The sequence below is a fragment of the Antechinus flavipes genome, chromosome 4 (assembly GCF_016432865.1).
Source record: "Antechinus flavipes isolate AdamAnt ecotype Samford, QLD, Australia chromosome 4, AdamAnt_v2, whole genome shotgun sequence".
Classification (NCBI taxonomy): Eukaryota; Metazoa; Chordata; class Mammalia; order Dasyuromorphia; family Dasyuridae; genus Antechinus; species Antechinus flavipes.
The window spans coordinates 260,065,342-260,085,616 of NC_067401.1; the positions used below are offsets into that span (position 1 = coordinate 260,065,342).

The 20,275-nt window shown below is 34.2% G+C and overlaps 1 protein-coding gene across 2 annotated transcripts in view; it reads right to left on the minus strand.

Annotated features, from left to right (window-relative positions):
* Window positions 1-4,756: 4,756 nt before the first annotated feature.
* The window catches only part of RNGTT (RNA guanylyltransferase and 5'-phosphatase), a 320,433-nt gene continuing 304,914 nt past the window's right edge, over window positions 4,757-20,275 (minus strand). The window contains exons 15-16 of one of the 2 annotated variants that reach the window (XM_051997380.1): window positions 10,940-11,063; window positions 4,757-7,460 (exon numbers count right to left, since the gene is read on the minus strand). In XM_051997380.1, coding sequence (XP_051853340.1) covers window positions 7,297-7,460; window positions 10,940-11,063 — 288 coding nt within the window. In that variant the 3' untranslated portion in view covers window positions 4,757-7,296. Of the gene's footprint in view, window positions 7,461-10,939; window positions 11,064-20,275 lie in introns of those variants that run through there. The other variant, XM_051997381.1, reaches the window with a different exon arrangement.

A 20,275-nucleotide genomic window follows, 5' to 3' on the forward strand; every position in this document is an offset into this window, starting at 1 on the left:
ACTTTTAAGCTTAATCTGAATTATTGAAATTTTTTTCATCACCTTAAACAATCAACCAAAAAAGGAACTTAATAAAGCCCTGATTTGTAGTGTTATCTTATTACTAAGGTGTATAAATGTTCACAATGAAACTTTAATGATTGGCTCCAGCACATCCGTTTCAGAAATCTGTGTATCTTCATTGGTCTTCATTGCTTGAGGCTCAAGTGATTTTTTTTGTCAAGGCATTTGTGGCCTTAATCCTATCAGGACTCCTTGAGAGCTTGTCCAGTCAATTATTTCCTTTATCCCTTTATTATTCCTTTTTATTCCCTTCCCATCTCTTCTTCCCTGATTAGATCCTTCCCTTGATGCTTATAATGTCAAATCTCCCCTATTAGAAAAAAAAAATCCCTTCCCTTTAAACCTGCCATCCCCCTCAAGCTATTATCCTTTCCATCCTTTCACTGTTGAGTTCCCAGAAATAGTAGCCTTCACTTCATACTTATTTACTTCTCAATTCCCACAATCTAGTTTCATACCCTACAACTTTACAGAAACTACTCTTAAAAGTCACCAATTACTTTAATTACTAAATTACAGTTTTTCTTGAATTCATTTTCCCAGCATCTAGCACAATGCATGACATTTTTGTTGTTAGTTTCAGTCGTGTCCAACTCTCCATGATCCCATTTGGGGTTTTCTTGTTGATACTGAAGTGGTTTGCAATTTCTTTCTCTAGTTCATTTTACAGATGAAGAACTGAGTAGGTGCTAAATATTTGTTGATTGATTCCTTGGCATTTCTATAAAATGAGAGACTGATACTATTGATCACCTCCTCCTTTTAGAGACTCTACATTTTGTTTTTAAATGGTTCTGCTTTCTCCTAGTTTTCTTCCTCTTTATATGCCTGTTGCTTCATGGACTCCCTTCAATTCAATTCAGTTCCTCCCCCTATGCCCTAAGAGAAGCTTTCCTGCAAGGATCCCTCCTGGACTTTTTCTTTTTTCAAGATACACTCTAGGTGAGAGCACTGTAGGTACTTCATAAATGCTTCCTGATTAATTAATCTACAGAAAGATCCTGAAATGCAGCTCTGAATCTCAAATTCCCCCTTTGACATTTCTACTTGAAAGTTACACTGGCATATCAAATTCAGCATGTCCAAAATTAAACATCTCCTAAAGCTGTTCCTCCTCCCAGCTTTACTATATTCTCAGTCATTAAGACCTAAAATGTCTTTGTTTTCTTTTTTTTAAACAACATAATCAATTGCCAAGTGCCAATGATCACACACATTCCCTTCACTGAAAATCTTCAGTAGTTTACTGATGATACCTCTAGGGAAACTAATCCTACTCAGTTTACCATTTTAATCCTTTTAGATTTCTGGATTTATTTCATAATGGGAATTTTCTATCCCAAGGATTCAGAATTTCATTTCCAATCTGTATCTGTAAAAGACTCCCTCCTGGAGCAGTGATGTCTGGATCGCACTACAATCTATTCCTATTAGAATCCTCCAAGTTTTAAGGGTCACCTCTTATATAGCCTTTCATCATATACAAACTCAAGTAGCTTAACTTTGAATGCTTTCTATAATCTGGCTCCAAATACCCCTTGTAGTCCTAGTTCACATTACTTTCATTCACATATTGGGTTCCAACCATTGGACTATTGTTATCTGCATTGAACTTACCTTTTTATTTTTTTAACACCTGCGCATCCCATGCAGGCTATTTTTTTTTAACTGTGTGTGTGTGTATAATTGTATATATTCTTATACAATTATCTTGCTGCACAAGAAACATCAGATTTAGAAAGAAGGCAAAAACAACCTGTGAAGAAAAATAAAAATGCAAGTAAACAATAACAGAGAGCATAAATGCTATGTTGTGGTCCACTCTCATTTCCCAGTATTTTTTCTCTGGATTTAGCTGGTTGTGTTCATTACTGATCAATTGGAACTGATTTGGATCCTCTCATTGTTGAAGAGAGTCATATCCATCAGATTTGCTCTTCATATAGCATTGTTGTTGGTATGTATAATGATCTCCTGGTCCTGCTCATTTCACTCAGCATCAGTTCATGTAAGTCTCTCCAGGCCTTTCTGAAATCATCCTGCAGGTCATCTCTTATAGAACAATAATATTCCATAACACTCATATACCACAATTTATTCAGCCATTTCCCAGCTGATGGGCATCCACTCAGTTTCCAGTTTCTGGCCACGACAAAAAGGGCTGCCACAAACATTTTTGCACATACAGATCCCTTTCCCTTCTTTAAGATCTCTTTAGATATAAGCCCAGTAGAAACATTGCTGGATCAAAGGGTATGCACAATTTGATAACTTTTTAAGCATAGTTTCAAATTGTTCTTCAGAATGGCTGGATATATTCACAATTCCACCAACAATGCATCAGTGTCCCAGTTTTCCTACATCCCCTCCAACATTTGCTATTATTTTTTCCTGTCATCTTAGCCAATCTGAGAAGTGTGCATGCAGGCTATTTTTAATGCCTGAAACACATGTTCTCCTTATATTTGATATATATTTTTTTCCTTTTCTTCTAAAACTAAGTTCAGATGTCACTTCTGGGAAGTTTTCCAAGAGCTAATCCCTAGCCTTACCAAAATATTACTTTCTTCTTTGAATTGCCCTGGAGCTGATCATCTGCATCTTTCTTGGATTTCTTCTAGTCTATTGTGTTCAGTAGAACATCTGTTTTCAGGTTCTACTCTCTCTTAGCAAGACTGAAAAATCTTTTGGTAAATTTTCATCATTCGACTTGATCCTCTTAGAACAATTCTTTCCACATAACCACAATGTTTGTTGAATTGTGGGGCTACAACAATGAACAGAAAAGGATACGCTGTACCTTTAAGGAGTTTATATTTTCCAATTAAGTAATATTATCTTTTGTTCCTGTCTAAGCAGAGATGGTAAATCACCAGTGATCACTCATATTAGTTTCTTGAGCACAAGACTTCTAAATCCTATGTCACAATGCTCTGCACATCACATAGGCATAATTAATTGTTCAGCTGTCTTACTAATTTTTATGGTATCTTGGTGGTATCAAATTGTACTGTGCTAAGTGGTACAATGGATAGAGTGACTGACTTGGAGTCAGTAAGACCGAGTTCAAATCTGAACTTAGATTATTTACTAGCTGTGTGATCCAGAGTATATCACTTAACCTTTTACTCTTTCTTCATTTGTAAAATAGAGCTAATAAATAGAACCTACCTTCCAGGAGTGTTTTCAGGTTAAAATGTAATAGAAGCACTGCATAAATCCTATCATCATCATTATTATGCTTTATTGACACAAATTAAACAGGTTAATGCTCAAACTAGTAATGCAATAGCTAGTACTACTACTAGAACTGTTATAATTGCTCTATATCTGGCTTTTGGAAATGATTTATCAAAGAACATATCCTGGCTAACTCTTGTCAAGTGAGCTACTTTAAGAGATGCTCTAATAACACTTTTTATTTATAGGCATTTAGTGCACTAGAATGATTGGTTTTCAGGGGGCAGCTAGTGGTATATAGGGGCAGCCCTGAAGTCAGGAGGACCTGAGTTCAAATCTGTCCTCAGACCCTTAACATTTCCTGGCTGTGTGACCCTGGGTCACTTAATCCCAATTGCCTCAGGAAAAAAAAAAAAGTTTTCATGCTTTTTGTTATGAGGATTGCTCTATATTGATTCCAAGAGCTGGCCAACAAGAAACTCCCTTAAACCTCCTACCCTGGTTCCTAATGATGTTTCCAGACATTCAGATATCTGGCATTCTTTCAGTTTTCTCATGAATGTGATTCATAATATGGCTACAAAGTTATTATGTGGCTTCAAAATAGTTTCTTTACAAATAAGAGGCTGGTAAAATAGTATGGTAGATGGAAAGCAGGTCTATAAATCAAGGACTACCTGAGTTCATGATGATTTATATCACCTTAAGTCATGGAATATCCTAGTGTTGAAGCATTTCTCAAAGAGTAGAAATCTTTGTTGTTAAAAGGAATCTCCACATTTAGAATTCCTCAGAACACAGATGAAATCAAAGGTTCAGACCATTCCTTCTGCTCCCAAGTAGAGGGATGTAAATTTATAATCAAATCCTCATTATCAGAGGGTGGATAACTCATGGGGACCAGGAGCACTCTTTGGGGTAAAACCTCTTTCCATACTATTAACTCCTAGGGCCATGGATTTTTTTTTTCAATTTGGGGGAAAGTTAATTTTCAGACCATCATATAGTTCACTATATAGGGGCTTAAAGATGAAAAACATAAAGATACAAAAATGCAGTCAACACAAGATGAATTTTTTGATACTCCATAATTTTATCATTCCAGATTATTTATTGCTAAGTATTTTGTCAAAATTCAAATGCCTTAAAAAAATAACATGTAACAGAGTTCTTCTTTTTCATACAGTAGAATGCTAAGATGATAACAAATGAACATAAATGCTTAATGCATCATAAAATTGTCTGCTTTTCCCTGCTCCATTTTTTTCTAATAGTAGCAAAGAGGAACTTTCATAATTTTTTCCTGTCATCAAAGGCTGTGGTTCTTAGGGAGGACATGTGTGGGCTCTCTGGCCTACATGGGCAAATAATCTCTGGTGTCTGAAAAGCCAGAATGTGGCTGGTAACAGCACAACCCATTGCCAGCAATGGGGATGAGTGGGAAGAAAAATCACCTCCAGACATCAAGGTGCTAACAAATGCTCACCAGTATGACAAAGCGAGTGAGCTTCCATTATTTTAAACCACTTGCTTTATTAAAATACTCTTTGAAACACAATTTTAGGAGAAATTTTCCTAACATTTTCTGAGCACTTAATTGAAAATAAATGATATATGTAAAAATTGACAGTTATTACACACCTTTTTTTAAGCCACAAATCAGAGGGCTTCACATTCTGTTTTTAGGAGCTGAAGAGTATCTTAATCTTGTCCACAAGATTAGTCTCAGAATGTTTGTGGTATAAAGTGGCATGAGATGGAAAGAGTAGTCAGCTCTTCCTTTCGGCTGTCCTAAAGTCTGGCTTTAGGTTTTTCATTGGAAATTTAATTTTCTAGTTTACTTTTAGAATGCTTTTAAAGATGTAGAGGGCAGTAGTGAATGCACTCAGGAACTAAACAGGATAGAACTGGAAGACAGACTATTATACTGCACTGCAGTTTAAAAAAAAAAAAAGGCAGGATAAATTAAGAAAAGTTTGACTGAAATGCATATAGACAAAGAGAGAAAATATCTGGATGTATTAAAGGGGAGACGTTCTTTTCACATAACTCCTTTAAAAGTTACAATTATCATAGACATTTTAACTACATTAAAGATAATTGACAAAAGTAAATTATAAATTTTCTTCATACAAGGGCTATATTTTTATGTAGTCTGATAAGAAACCTATAAGCTAGACAAAAGGAAGTCACTGCTCTCAATAATGTATGGAGTACCTTTCAGAGTTGCATAGGATTTTTGCATCAAATCTGTATAAGGCTTATTAGCATGGTTTAAACCAATTTTGTAACCTTGCATAGGAAATTCCCCACATTTTACTTTGTATAAAAGATGCTATGGAAACATGAGCATTTCCCTCTTCACATCTGTCACTTCAATAAGCAGCTAATTTAACCTTTTCAGTGTCCTAATATACACAAACTCCCTAGGAAAGAAACATGAAAATAGCAATTGGGATGAACCCACAGTATATATCATACAACATGGTAGAACAAAAACATCTTCATGAAACATGACCCTGGTGTTTTGTATAGAAAAATCAATATAAGAGAAAATTTTGTTTATAAACATTAAAATCCAGATGACTAGAAATGTATTTTTAGTAATAACTGAATCCTGGCAGATAAAATCCTGTCAGGTAATCAGACCAAATAATGCATTTAGATTCTTCATATGTAGGTATATATTGAGAAACATATATTATCCCTTGAACAGTAATGCACATATAAAATATGGTCTGTGAAGATCTTAATACATGTACGGAGAACCTTTAAAATCTACACTCCTTAAAATATACTGGTTATTAATTGTGTTACTCTACATACAAATCAAAACAAAGCTCTTCAATCAGAATGTGGAAGAAGGTTCAATGACCTGTCCCAAGTACAAACATCCATCAATTTTCTTGTTACCAGGATCATTTGGTATCACAAAAATAATGTCACTGGTATAGAACAGCCAACACTGGTTATGAAAATAAATATTCTGGTTTTCTTGATGTTTAGTTTCAATAAGTATCTACTGTTTGCCTCTGTATTTTTATGGCAATGGGAAACAGTTTTTCCATGACAGTATTCTATTCCACTGACAGTGCCTAATCAGAGAAGTCACCTGGCATTCCTTTGCTATTTTGTTCAGGGGAATTAACACGAGATAATTTGTATTGGTTATCACTCTTGCATATCACAGTGAGTTGTGTTTTAATGTCATGTACAATGCATTGTCATCACTGTGGAAGATTAAACTGAAGTAGTCCTTTCATTAGAAATAGTCTCTTATGAGAGAGCTACATACAGTGATTTAATGTGTGCACCTTTTCTATGAGGAAACTTAGAAAAGCAAAACTAAAATTGGCATTCTATACATAAGATATGAGAGTTCAAATAACAGAAGCAGATAAAAATACCTAATAGATTTCCTTTAGAAAGGATGGTAATTACAACAATAAAGTTTCCATTTTTGTTTTTAATATTTTCTTCCCACAAAAAGATAGCATTAAAATGAGAAAAACTCATTTTACTAGTATTATACTTGAACAATTCTACTATTTTTTAAACACATCAATCTCTGAAATGTAGGAAATCTATGATAAACAAATCTAACTCTACCACTTAGAAAAAGGAAAAAATTTGTAACTTAACTACTTTCGAAAGATAGTCCCTAAAAATTCAGTGTTTCCTGTACTCACAGTTCCAGATTAGTAACATTATAAATTAAAGGTGAAAGATATCCATATATAAACAAGGCCTCATTCCACTGATTCTAATCTTTTCTAAACCTTTGGATATTTCAAACTTCAGATTTTACAAGGTAAGCTTGTGTTTATCAAGTAAAAAGAAAACGTTCAAGTCCATGATGTACTGTAGCACTGGAGAAAATGCATCAAATATTTACAGGATAGCTACAATACTGATTTTTGTTGTTATTTCTTCCTCTTTCCTCTAAAATGTATAGTTCACGATTTTTTTTTAAGTTTCTCTGGCTACAAAACTGTAAAGCAATATCAGGTCTTTTGGTTTTTTTTCCCCACTTATTCTTTCTAAATTCTGAAATTAGATCCCAGGACGTGGCTTTTTAGGAGGTGGAGGAGGCATGAGTTCTGTGTCTGGGTCCAGATGATGCTTGCGCACTTGTCCTTGAGAGGCTGTCATACATCTGTCAATGAACTCAAAGAGGATTTCCTTGGTGACTGGGTTTGAGATGCTGTTACATACAGCTAGGGACAAAAAAGAAAAGAAAAGCAGCTCATTTTAGGCCTAATTAAGCCAATTCATCATAGTGGAGTATTTGAGAAAAGTGTAAAACAAAGGGCCTAGGAACTTATATTTCAGAAGACATGGACAATACATTCCAAAACAAATTAGCTTTCCTACCCATCTTGATACCTTTTTTTTTTTTTAAAGCAAGCTTTGTCTCAATGAAATGAAGTGATGTTAACTCTTAATTTGAGAACTTATATTAAATTGAAAAATTATCACTCTTGTTTTTTCTTAGAAGTAATTATTTATTATTTAACAAACACTTAATTGAATTTTTACAATGTGCTACGTGACAATCCCATAGAAGCTACTTTGGACCCTTGAGATATACAAATGTCATAGGAAATATAGGACAATAAGCATGAATTGTGAAATTGTCCACTCATTCTGGATAGAATTTGGAATTAAGCTCTCAACCGTCACCCCCAAATGACTAAAACTTTCATGTTTTTTGACCCGGAGATAACATTATTAGGCATGTACACTGAGGAAGTCAATATATGCCAAACTATCTAAAGCAACCCTTTTTGTGAAATAGGGAAGGGAGATGCTTATCAATTGGGAAATGATTAAAAAATTATGAAATATTAATTTAGTAGTGATGGTGGTAGCAGTAGTTGTTGCAATAGTAGTAGTGGCTGCTAACATTTACATAGTACTTACTATGTGCCAGGCATTGTGATATTGAAATAAAAGACAAATAGGAAGAATTCAGAAAAGCATGAAAAGACTCATACTATTGATAGAGTGAAATAATCAGAACCAGGAAAACATACAAACAATGACAACAATGTAATTGTAAAGAACAATAACATAAAACTGAATGCTGTATAATTATTACAAACAGGTTTGGCCCCAGAGAAGTTAAAGAAAAATGGATTCTTCTCCCTTATTTTCATAAAAGAGGTTCTATTCATGAGAAATATATCACATTCTGTCAGACACAATGGATGTGTTGATTTAGCTTTACTGAACTGCTTGGTTTTTGCTTTTAAAAAATCCTAGTTATAAGGAATGACTAGTTGGTAGGAAGGAGGAATATATCTGGAAAAGAATGTTATTGTTCTTTACATTTGCATTGTTGTCACGGTATGTATTGTTTTCCTAGTTCTGATTATTTCATGCTACATCAGTAGTATGAGTCTTTTCATGCGCTTCTCTAAATTCTTCATGTTTGTCTTTTACTATAATATTCCAGTGGCTGGCACAGAGTAAGTGTTATGTAAATGTTGGCAGTTACTATACACCACAACTAAATTAATACCCCATAATTTGTGCATAGATGCCTGGAGCCTGAAAGATCTGAGTTCAAATGTGACCTCAGACATTTACTATAGCTGTGTGACCCTGAGCAAATTCCTTACCTTTTGTTTGTCTTACTCCATTGAGAGGGAAATGACAAATATACAATATCTTTGCCATGAAAAAAAGACATGACTGAATAAGAACAAGCTATTTAACATAAAAGAGCATGCTGAAGAAGTGCATTAAATCAAATGATCTAGAGTTGAAAGGGATTTCAGAGGAAACTGAGGTTAGGATAATCTAAGCAACTGGCACATGGTAACAGAAGTAGTAAAAATCAGCAGAGTTATTCTCTATGGTGAGTTCATACATACATATACACACACGCACACACACACATACCCAACGCCAATGTGATTGTTTTTAATGACATCTAGCTATATACAATATGATCACTTTAATAATAAACTAAATTACTAAAAGAATAAACATTTTCTTTTTTGTGTATAAATTCAATGGTAGTATTCATAAAAGAAATTTATGCTTTGCTTTATAAAAGACTATAAAAGTATGTGTTATGCAAACTAGTATTCACATTTTCCTCCTCAAATAAGAAAGTGACTGGCTTAATATATCCCTGTTTTCCAAATCAACTCTGATCCTAGCCAGAGATCACATCAGATAATTTCTAATAATAACACTTTAGAAAAATTCTTCTTTTAATATATGGATTTAATCCAACAAGTATTATTTTATATAAGTATTGATTATTAACTACTGTTAATAATATGCAAAAGGAACTATTAAGCTGTGGGAAAGAGAAAACAAATAGAAAAAGTCCTTATCCTCTAGAAGCTTATATTCTCTTTTATAATAAATGTAGTCACACAATAGTTATCCCCTTAGGTGGCCTAATTTTGAGCAACCTTAAAGCAAATCTTTATTTTTAAAAGCAAAATACTTGTTTATAATTAGCTTTTATGGCCCCTAATTCTGCTTTATCTGTAAGATATTTTAGTAAGAAGGCTGCTCTCTTGGATAAATGGCAATACTGCCCTCTAAGAAGAGTAAAGTCTTAGGCCTCCCAGGAAATATCAGTTCACTCAAGTGAAAAGATTTCCCATAGTAACCTGGCAAGGAAGAAAAAGGGAAAGGTTCATTTAGCGTCCTGGGTTCTGCAATGTGGCTCCCTAGTTCTTGAAGGCAATTTATTAATCTCATAAGTTCACAGACTTATGAGACCCTTTCTTTGCTTCATCAGCCTTAATATAACATAATGGAAATCATTTTTTTAAAAACACTTAATATATTTTAACTACATTAACATTGAAAACATCGGCAGTTTAATGGGTGAAAATGAGGGTAAAAATATGCATTTCACAACTGATTTACTAAAGCATCTTTTAAAAAGGTAAACTGAATAGTATACTAAATGATTCTATAAATCATAAAAGCTACTTTACCCATTTTTCGTCATAAGCTAATTACAATCACGGTCATCAACACCTTTATGGTTTTTCATTATAAGTCTTCACTCTAAACAGTGATTGTCAGTATTAAAAGTTGAGGATAGTATGTAAAACACAGATTTTATGAGAGCCCTAAAACTAAAGTTGAAAATAACAACTCTTAGGAACAGAAATTTACCTTAAAAACTTCAATTAATCCCTGTCTGCACATTTAAAAGATATCTACTTTTCTGAACTCCAAAAACAATCAAGTTTTATCTGAAAAATTTAAAGCTCTCACAATAGTAAAAGGACAGCATTTTTATGGCCTTCATTTACTTTGTTCTCCATTGTTTGTAAAACTATTTTAGGAGCTTGAAATTACATTTTCCCCTAATTTTGTCCTTTCCCATCTGGCAAACAATGCTTTTGGCTGTTTTGAATAGAGCTGAAATTACCATGGCTTTTTTTGTTCAACAAATTCAACGTGTATAGTTTGTTATCCTGCCAAAGCGTCTTTCCTAAGTGCATCAGCTCAAGTTAATGTAGTCCAGGAAGGATGAGGACAAATCACCTAGTACAATTAAAAGTTTCTAAACAGATCTATAGTGAGATGTCCTCAATACAATCAGAATTAAATCTGATAATCTCTCAATCCTAATAAATAAAGACAAAGAAATAATTACATTCTTGGTTCTCAAACTATAGTCATGTGGTCAGTTTACCTACCATACTGTACTTACCCATGGCAGTGTTATAAGCATTTGGAAAGCTTTTGTCTGTTCTTTGTCTCATGAAGACCCAGCTGTTGTTCTCAAATTTGCATTCTATAATTTTGTTGTCATATTGTTTTAGTTCTTTTGTCACCTAGTTTAAAAAGAGAATTGAGAGAAATGCTTTAAGTCACTTGAAAACCTTTGTAACTTCACTCTATGACAGACACATTAAGAAATGCCAAAAACACCTCAGTAATCCATGCCTAATTCTCTGTCATCATAAATGTCTAATCAAGCCGAGTGATGTGATATGTGCATCCCCCTTGTACATATGCTCATCTACCCGACATTTTATAAATAGTTTTGAAATCTGCTGTCAATATATAGCAATTATACCACCAAGCAAAAACCAGCCACTTCTGGTTTGCCAAATGCAAATATGTTACCATGGGGACAAACCCCTTCCATTGTATCTGCGTCACTGGCAGTTTAAGAAAGGAAGGCACTTTCTTGAGTTTCAACAACCTTTTAGAAAGACCTCCACCCTCAAAGTCACATTTCAAAGGCTGAGGAATTCCCTTTTCCAATTAAAAAAAAGAAAAACAAGCAAAACAATTTATGTCATTATTAATCTTTTGTTAAACAGATGATTAACCAAACATTTATTTCCTAAGCTGACCACTCCTCTTAAGAATTTGTATTAATTTTTAAATTGAGTTAACTCTAATTCTGTTGCATTTTGACTTTCTATCATAGATAATTTATCCATGATGGATCACATCATATACCAGTAAAGCCACCAAGTATCCATAGAGACTTAAAATTTTTTGAAAAATATTTCACTAAACCCCTAGGAAGCTTTTCATAAACAGAAACCTGAGCTTACTTCTCAACTTCAAACCAAATGCCACTCGTGGTAATAATTTAATTCTATTTTTAACTTACATGGGTAACACTTTACTTTCACAATTTGGTAGACTGAAATCATTTAGCATCATAAACATTCTTTCAAATGATCCCATCTCTGTGCCCACAGCAATTCAGAGTTTTAATTAGTAACTAGGAATATGTAAGGAAGAAACTTTAAAGACTCTCAATCCATGGATTTATTAATTGGATACGCATATACAGTGACAAACAAGAGAGTATTTTGAAACAAAATTAACCTTATATTCTATACTCACCATTTTAATTTGATCTTTATAAACTTCTCTTAGTTTCTACTAAATGAGGCATATTATTTGAATTATTAAGGTTACTTAAACTGCCTAACTAACACTGGATTGACTTACATTCTCATTCACTTCAAAGGGAAAATGAAGATTAGAGTTTGTCAGCCAGGTAATAGATTTCTGTTTTACCCATTCAGTAAATACGATTGATTTATCCTTTTATTTACTTTGCAACTCGCTAGTTCTTTAGATATACAATGTGTATAAGGTAACAATTTTTTTTTTTTTTTGGATTAGGCATCTGCAATTATTGGAACACAGAAATTAAAGATGGAAAAATTCTTAGATGAGGAAACTGAGGCCTAGAAAAGTTAACTGATTTGTCCAAAACCATAAAGACAGTAGGGGGACAAAAGATTTGGACCCCAGATCTATTGAGTACAGATAAAATCTATTATATCTCAGACTGAGGAAATGAGGCAAAATTTTTCATTTTGGTCTTTTTAAAGCTATCACAACTATCAATAAAAGAAAAAAAAAACTTTGGAAAGGTAGGATGCTTCCATAAAACATCAAGAAAATTATATCATATGCCTTCAACAAAAATCAATAGCTGGTGAAAAAGATATCTAACAAAAAATATCCTTTGTACTTTTACTAACTAGAAATCTCTACAAGTTTTTATTACATAGTTTATCATTCTAGTGTTCCCAGTCTCAGAATAGCTATAAATTATGTGTTGCTCTATCTGACTGCTGCAATTAAGCAACATTAACTCTCTGTGTACTCACTTGGTCATGCAATAGCAATCTAGGAGACAGAGCTTTCCAGAATGCAAACACCTGCCACTCCACTGACCCAGATACATTTTTATATCCCAAAATGACAGATTATTCTCTTTTACTGATCCCAATTGATGTTCATTATTCTAAGCAGAAGGCAATTCAGGGGGGTATGGTGCCCCGTGAGTTAGGTAGTATAAATGACCTTAACAGATCAAATAATATGCCTTAATTGGTAGAAACTGAGGAAAGTTTGTAAGAACCAAATTAAGAGAATAGTGAAGATTGAGTATAAAATTAATTTTAGTTTCAAAATATTCTCATTTGTCACTAATTATTTTAAACTATTTCATCTTTCCACTGATGGAAGGAAAGGTGAGAAGAAAATGATACAATATTATAATCAATAAAGTAGATTTTATGTGTGTGCATATATGTATGTATGTATATATCTCAATACAGCTACTATGATATTTCTATATCATAAGAACAATCACCACACAATGATATTTGCTTTCCCCTATATCTTGGGATTAAATGAAGACATAATGTAACAACATACATGAAAATTTTTACTAAAATCTAGGCATGGGCTGGAATCAAATTTCCTTGTGCTAAACAAACCTGATAGCAAGGATTAGCAAATGTTTAAATTACTTGAGAACAAAGTTCCCAAAGTACCACAGAACACAAATCAAAATTTCAGGTTGGAAGTTTCTCTAAACTTTGAGTTTACTTTGAGTGTAATCCACATAATCAAAAACACATCCTAAAATAGACATTGTTTTTTTTTTCTCTTCTTGTATTTTTGGCTTTCATTAAATCTTCTCATGGCCTATTCAACATGAAAGAAAATAAATTCTATAGTTTACCATATATGTGTATATAAAAATAAAATTAATGGATTAATTTTCCATAAAGAAAACTTTTATTTATTTCTTATATATCATTTCAGTATCATAAAAATGTTAAATGTTTATCAAAACATAGTCAAATTATTGAGATTCTTGATTTAGTTTCTTGTTAAATTGTAATTATCAATTTTTTTTTTGAAAAGATGCTTACATATCATTTTCATCAAAAAAATTTCTTCTTTTAGATTTAAGAATGGGACCAGGAATCCTGATTCAGAGAAATAAATTATTAGAAGTGGAATTAAGAGACTTGTGAATATATTTAAGGGACAGTTAGATGGAACAGTAGTTAGAGCACCAATCCTGGAATCAGGATGTGTTCAAATTTGGTCTTACTAAGTGAGTGATCCTGGGCAAGTCACTTAATCCTGTTTGTTTCCATTTCCTAATCTATAAAATAGCCTACACAAGGTAATGACAAATCACATTAGTATCTTTGCCAAGAATTTCCAAATGGGATTCCGAAGACTTGCTTCTCAAAGTATAACAAATACTTTATACAACCTACAATTTTTTTATTAATATTTAAATAGCATAGTTATTTACCAACTATTCCCTATATCTACTCACAAGCTACTCATATTCTTGCAAAGTATGTATGACACAGGCTGGAATTCCTATTCTACAACATTTTTTAAAAACTGAATTTACACCTTTCAGTGGGGAAGAAAGCATTATACCTTTAGTAAGTCATCTGGCAAAATAGACATACTGGACATTGAGATCCTCTTTGGAGTTAAACTGCCAAACATTTGAACTCTACAAAAAGAAGCACAACTCTAATGGGGTGGCAACATTGTTCAAATGCCAAATGTATGTTTGTCTAAAAGACTATTTTACAGAGAAGGTCACACAAAGCAGATGCTAACATGGTGGTCAGAAGAAGCAAAAGAAGGATATTTTCAAGGTCTCTATGAACAACTCTGGAATTGATTGTGAGACATGGGATACATTGCCAAAGGACCACCCAGCATGGCATGCCTGCATCAAAGAAGGTGCTCTGAATTGTAGTAGCTCAAAAAAAAAATGTGAGGCACAAATTTAGAGACATCTCTCCAGTGTTCCCATGAATTATCTGTGCCTATCTGTGGTAGAGTCTTCTGATTTACAGTGGTCTGATCTGAACAGTCAGATATACTGTACCCTGACTCCAACATAATGATGTCATTTTGGTCTTCTTAAAGAACAGAGCACAACAACCAACCATTCCATTTTTATGTAACTCCAGTTTAGAATTTTTTCTTAATCATGTCTCTTGCTACTTCCATCTGATACTTCTAGATAAATCCTCTCAGGTCAATTTCCTCTTCCACATGATAGCCCTTTAAATACTTGAAGACTATTATTATAACTCTATCCAGAGTTTTTCTTTTAAGATAAAGATCCCCAATTCCTTTAATTGATTTTCCTAAGGCATACTTTATCCCACCATTTTCAGCCATTGTATTGCTGATTCCACTGAAGTGCTATTCTGGGGCTGTAATTTCCTGAATGGTGGAATGGTAGTTTATAACTAACTAGTTCAAATCCAACATGTTTCTTCACCTGGGGCACTTTCCACTCTACATGCACAAATACACTCCAATCCCCCTCACTTTTTGCTTTCAGATCAATACTACTATTAATTTGAGAAAGGGAATATTAATGTCCTATTGTTCTAATCACCATTCTTATGAATTCTCAAACCAAATACTTTTCACAGGCCAACTTTTCCCCTACATATGCCATCTTCCTTCTATTAAAATGTGAGATAGCAGAGAATTATCTTGCTTTGGTATTTCTCAATTCTATTATCTTACCTGCCCCAAGCTTTCTGCTGACCACCAATCCTCACATCTCAAACTGCTTTTGAGTCATCTCAAACAGGATTTCCAATAAACATGTTAAACTCAGTATGTCCAAAAACAGTATGTCTTTCCTCCCCTCCTACTTTTTCTATGACTATAGATATAGAGGTCAATATCATTCTCTTAGTTCCTTCAGGATCACAAGCCAGAAGTTATCCTGGATTCCTCACTATTTCATGACCCACTATACACAAACTCTTGCCAAAGCCTATTGATTACACTTTTGCAACATCTCTTCTATAGGATCCTTTCTTTCCTCTGACACCATCATCACTCTGGTGCAGGCCCTCATCAATTCAGCCCTGTAGCAATTTTGTGCTGATGAGTTCTGCTTGCCCTTGTCTTTCCCCACACCAATCCATTCTCTATTCAGTCACTAAAACTCATATTCCCTAAAATACAAGTTTGATCATATCATCCTTCTACTCAACAAACTTAAGTGACTTCTTATTGCTTCCAGGGACAAATACAAAATATTGTGTTTGGCATTCAAAGACTTTTATAAACTAGCCCTCTCCCACCTATGTCTACTTCTTCTTACATCTTATTTACCAACAGATAACTTTAACCTAGAGAAAATGGCCTTCTGGCTGTTCCACAAGATATTCCATCTCTCAGCTCTAGCATTTTCTCTGACTATCTCCTATTTCTGGAATGCTCTCTCCCCTCCACTCCAACTATTGACCTCCCTTGGCTTCCTTTAAATCTCAACTAAAATCCCATCTTCAACAAGAAGCCTTTCCCCTAACCTTTTAAAATTCAGTGACTTCCTTGTTAATTATCTCATATGTATTCTGTATGTAGCTTCCTTTGTATATATTGATTTATATGCGAGAGAGAAAGAGAGAGAATGTGTGTGTGATAGAGAGAAAGAATAATGTCAATCAGTCAATACACATTTATGAAACGACAGTGTGCTAAATGCTAGGAATGCAAAAAGAGGCAATAGATAGACATCTTGTCATGTGCCCAGAAGAATATCAGAGAAGATTCAAAATATGTAACAATGTCAAGAAAAGATACTCAATAACAAAAGACATTATGTTTATGACTGTCCATCTTTGCTTCCTTGTAAGGTTATTCTTTTGTACTTTGCTGAGCACTTCTTATTTTATTCTTTTTTTCCTCCTTTCATCTTCATACACTGTAGCTCTAGCATATTTGAATTGCTTTGATTGTTTTGTTTGTTTCTTGTAAAACTTTCTTTTTGAAAGATGCTCCAAATCATTATTGATCAAAGAAATGCAAATTAAGACCACTCTGAGATACCATTGCACACCTCTCAGATTGGCTAGGATGACAGGAAAAGATAATGATGAATGTTGGAGGGCATGTGGGAAAACTGGGACACTGCTATATTGTTGGTGGAATTGTGAATGCATCCAACTATTCTGAGGAACAATTTGGAACCATGCTCAAAAAGTTTATCAAACTGTGCTTACTCTTTCTTTGATCCAGCAGTGTTTCTACTGGGCTTATATCCCAAAGAGATCTTAAAGAAGGGAAAGGAACCCATATGTGCAAAAAGGTTTGTGGCAGCCCTTTTTTGTAGTGGCTAGAGACTGAAAATTGAATGGATGCCCATCAATTGGAGAATGGCTGAATAAATTGTGGTATATGAATGTTATGGAATATTATTGTTCTGTAAGAAATGACCAACAGGATGATTTCAGAAAAGCCTGGAGTGCAGAACTGATGTTGAGTGAAATGAGCAGAACCCAGGAGATCATTATACACTTCAACAACAATACTATATGATGATTAATTCTGATGGATGTGGCTTTCTTCAACAATGAGATGAACCAAATCAGTTCCAATTGTTCAACAGTTATTGTCCATTGGCATTTTTTTTCCTTTTCAGGTTATTTTTACCTTATTTCTAAATCTGATTTTTCTTGTGCAGCAAGTTAACTGTATAAATATGTATACATATATTGCATTTAACACATACTTTAACATATTTAACATATATTGGTCTACCTGCCATCTAGGGGAGGGGTGGGGGGAAGGAAGGGAAAGGTTGGAACAGAAGGTTTTGCAAGGGTCAATGCTGAAAAATTATCCATGCATATGTCTTGTAAATAAAAAGCTATAATAAACAAATTTTAAAAAAAACTTTCTTTTTGATCTAGGGATTTCAAAATTTAGCAATAATGTTTGTGTATGTGTTTTCCTTTTAGGATTCTCTTTAAGGTGGTGATTGGTGAACTTTTTTTCTGTTTTTACTTTCTCCTCTTATTCTATCACTTCCAGACAATTTTCTTTGATTATTTCTTGTATCAAAGTTGTAGGAGTTTTTTTGGTCATAGTTTTATCCTTATGTTTTCTCTTCTTTGATCTCTTCTTCATATCTGTCATTTTTCTTAAAAGACATTTCACATTCTCTTCTATTTTTTTTCATCCTTTATATTTTGTTTTATTAATTTATGGTCTTATAGCTTTACTGGCTTCCACTTGCCCAATTCTAATTTTCAAAGAATTACTTTCTTCTATAAGACTTTGGTTCCTTTTTCTTCCTCAATCTCTCTCATTTGGTTTTTAAAGTCTTTTTTTGATTTTTTTATATGAATTCTTTCTGGGTGGATAGTCATTTAATGTTACTCTTTAGAAAAGAAGAGGCTTTTTTTTTTTTTTTTTAAACTTTGCTTTTCTCTGAAGATGAACCCTGGACTTCTCTATTCCCACAATAACTTTCTATGGTTGGTTCTTTCTTCTTTGCAATGAGAACTTATTAATGTAACCCTATCTAGTCCTGGGATGGCAGGAAAAGAGGGTTGGTGCCTCTGACTTCACTTTAGCTCTCCCCTCTGAGCTAGAACCACAAAATAAGAACTCCATTCTGAATTAAGTGCCAGAAGCCAGCAGCGTTCTTGTCTCTCTGCTCCTGCACTCAATGGGTGTGCTGGTCCCTTCTCACCTAGTACCTGTATCTCAACATTGTGGGGATTAAAATTATCCTACCTACAATGAGAGAGATAGAGGCAGAGGTCTAAGTCTGTGGCATTTTATTAAAGAGTGCATGGTTCCCCTCTAATGAAGTGGACCTCACATTTTCCTCATGATATGAGATGCCTCTTCCTTCCAAGACCCTATTTTTATAATAGGGCTAGATGTCTTGTCATTCTGAAACAACTACACCAAATACAGAATAGCTCCATTGACTAACATGTGATGCATAAGCTAAAATAAGCAATATGTCAGCAGGATCACAAGTTGGGTGAAGCAAGGAATATCTCCCTATTAGGTAGACACTTAATTTTGGCTTCTCCTTAATTTGGGCAGGAGGATATGGTACACACTATCGTAATAAATGGCCTATGTGGTCATAATGTGGTCATCTGCTCCTATTAGACAAACTGGTGCTATTGGTCCAGAGATCAAAAATATTTGTGTGACTTTCCATGTACCATGGAATGCCACTACACCATGTTGGGAAGACTGTGACAAGTTAAACAAGGGAGGAGAGCTTTTAGTTAACTTCCTATATATAATTAAGAAAGTGAACTTAGAATCTACAACTCTGGGGCCTTACATAAGCACTTTGATATGATTGTATCAAACTGATTAATACTGACTGGAAAAGAGTAAGGGTCCAAATGAATTATTTATGTGAGCTGGGTCCAGCATTACTAATTAGGCCAGGTTCCCTTAGTCTTTCCAGACTTAGACCCCACCAACTCCATACACTCCTAGGAGGCGAAAATTACTGTGTAATTCCCTCCAAATCCAGGTAGTTCCAGGACTTCCCATTGTTGTTTCTACCAAGCTGCTAGCCTAGAGGAGTTTAGGTTTCACAAAAGTTAAACCAGAGTGGTCTTGAGTTGTCCCAGGAGGACCCCTGTTCTGCCCCAGGTCTTTTGTGCTTGTTTTTCACCAGTCTATTTTTGTTCTGAGGGTCAATTTTGTTTTGTTTGCGGAGGAAATCTGAATAGCTTGGAATTTTCTATCCTACTCTGTCAATCTTCCCAGAATCTTCCCTTCCTAAAATTTCTAAGGACTATAAAAATGCATTTTCCTCTCTTCCTTGCAGAGATGAAGTGTTATAGGTATGGAACATTGCACACACTGTCAGAATTGGTTGTAGGGGAAGACATATTCAAAAAAGAAAATGTTATTTTTTGTTAAATTTAAGATTCTAACAGAGAGGACTGGCGAGACTTACATGAACTGATGCTAAGTGAAATGAGCAGAACCAGGAGATCATTATACACTTCGACAACGATATTGTATGAAGACATATTTTGATGGAAGTGGATTTCTTTGACAAAGAGACCTGAGTTTCAATTGATAAATGACAGACAAAAGCAGCTACACCCAAAGAAAGAACACTGGGAAACGAATGTGAACTATCTGCATTTTTGTTTTTCTTCCCGGGTTATTTATACCTTCTGAATCCAATTCTCCCTATGCAACAAGAGAACTGTTCGGTTCTGCAAACATATATTGTATCTAGGATATACTGCAACATATCCAACATATAAAGGACTACTTGCCATCTAGGGGAGGGGGGTGGAGGGAGGGAGGGAAAAAAAAATCGGAACAGAAACGAGTGTCAATATAAAGTAATTATTAAATAAAAATTAAATTAAATAAAAAAAAATTAAGATTCTAGCCTTACCTAGTGATTGGAACAAACCCTGTGTCTCAT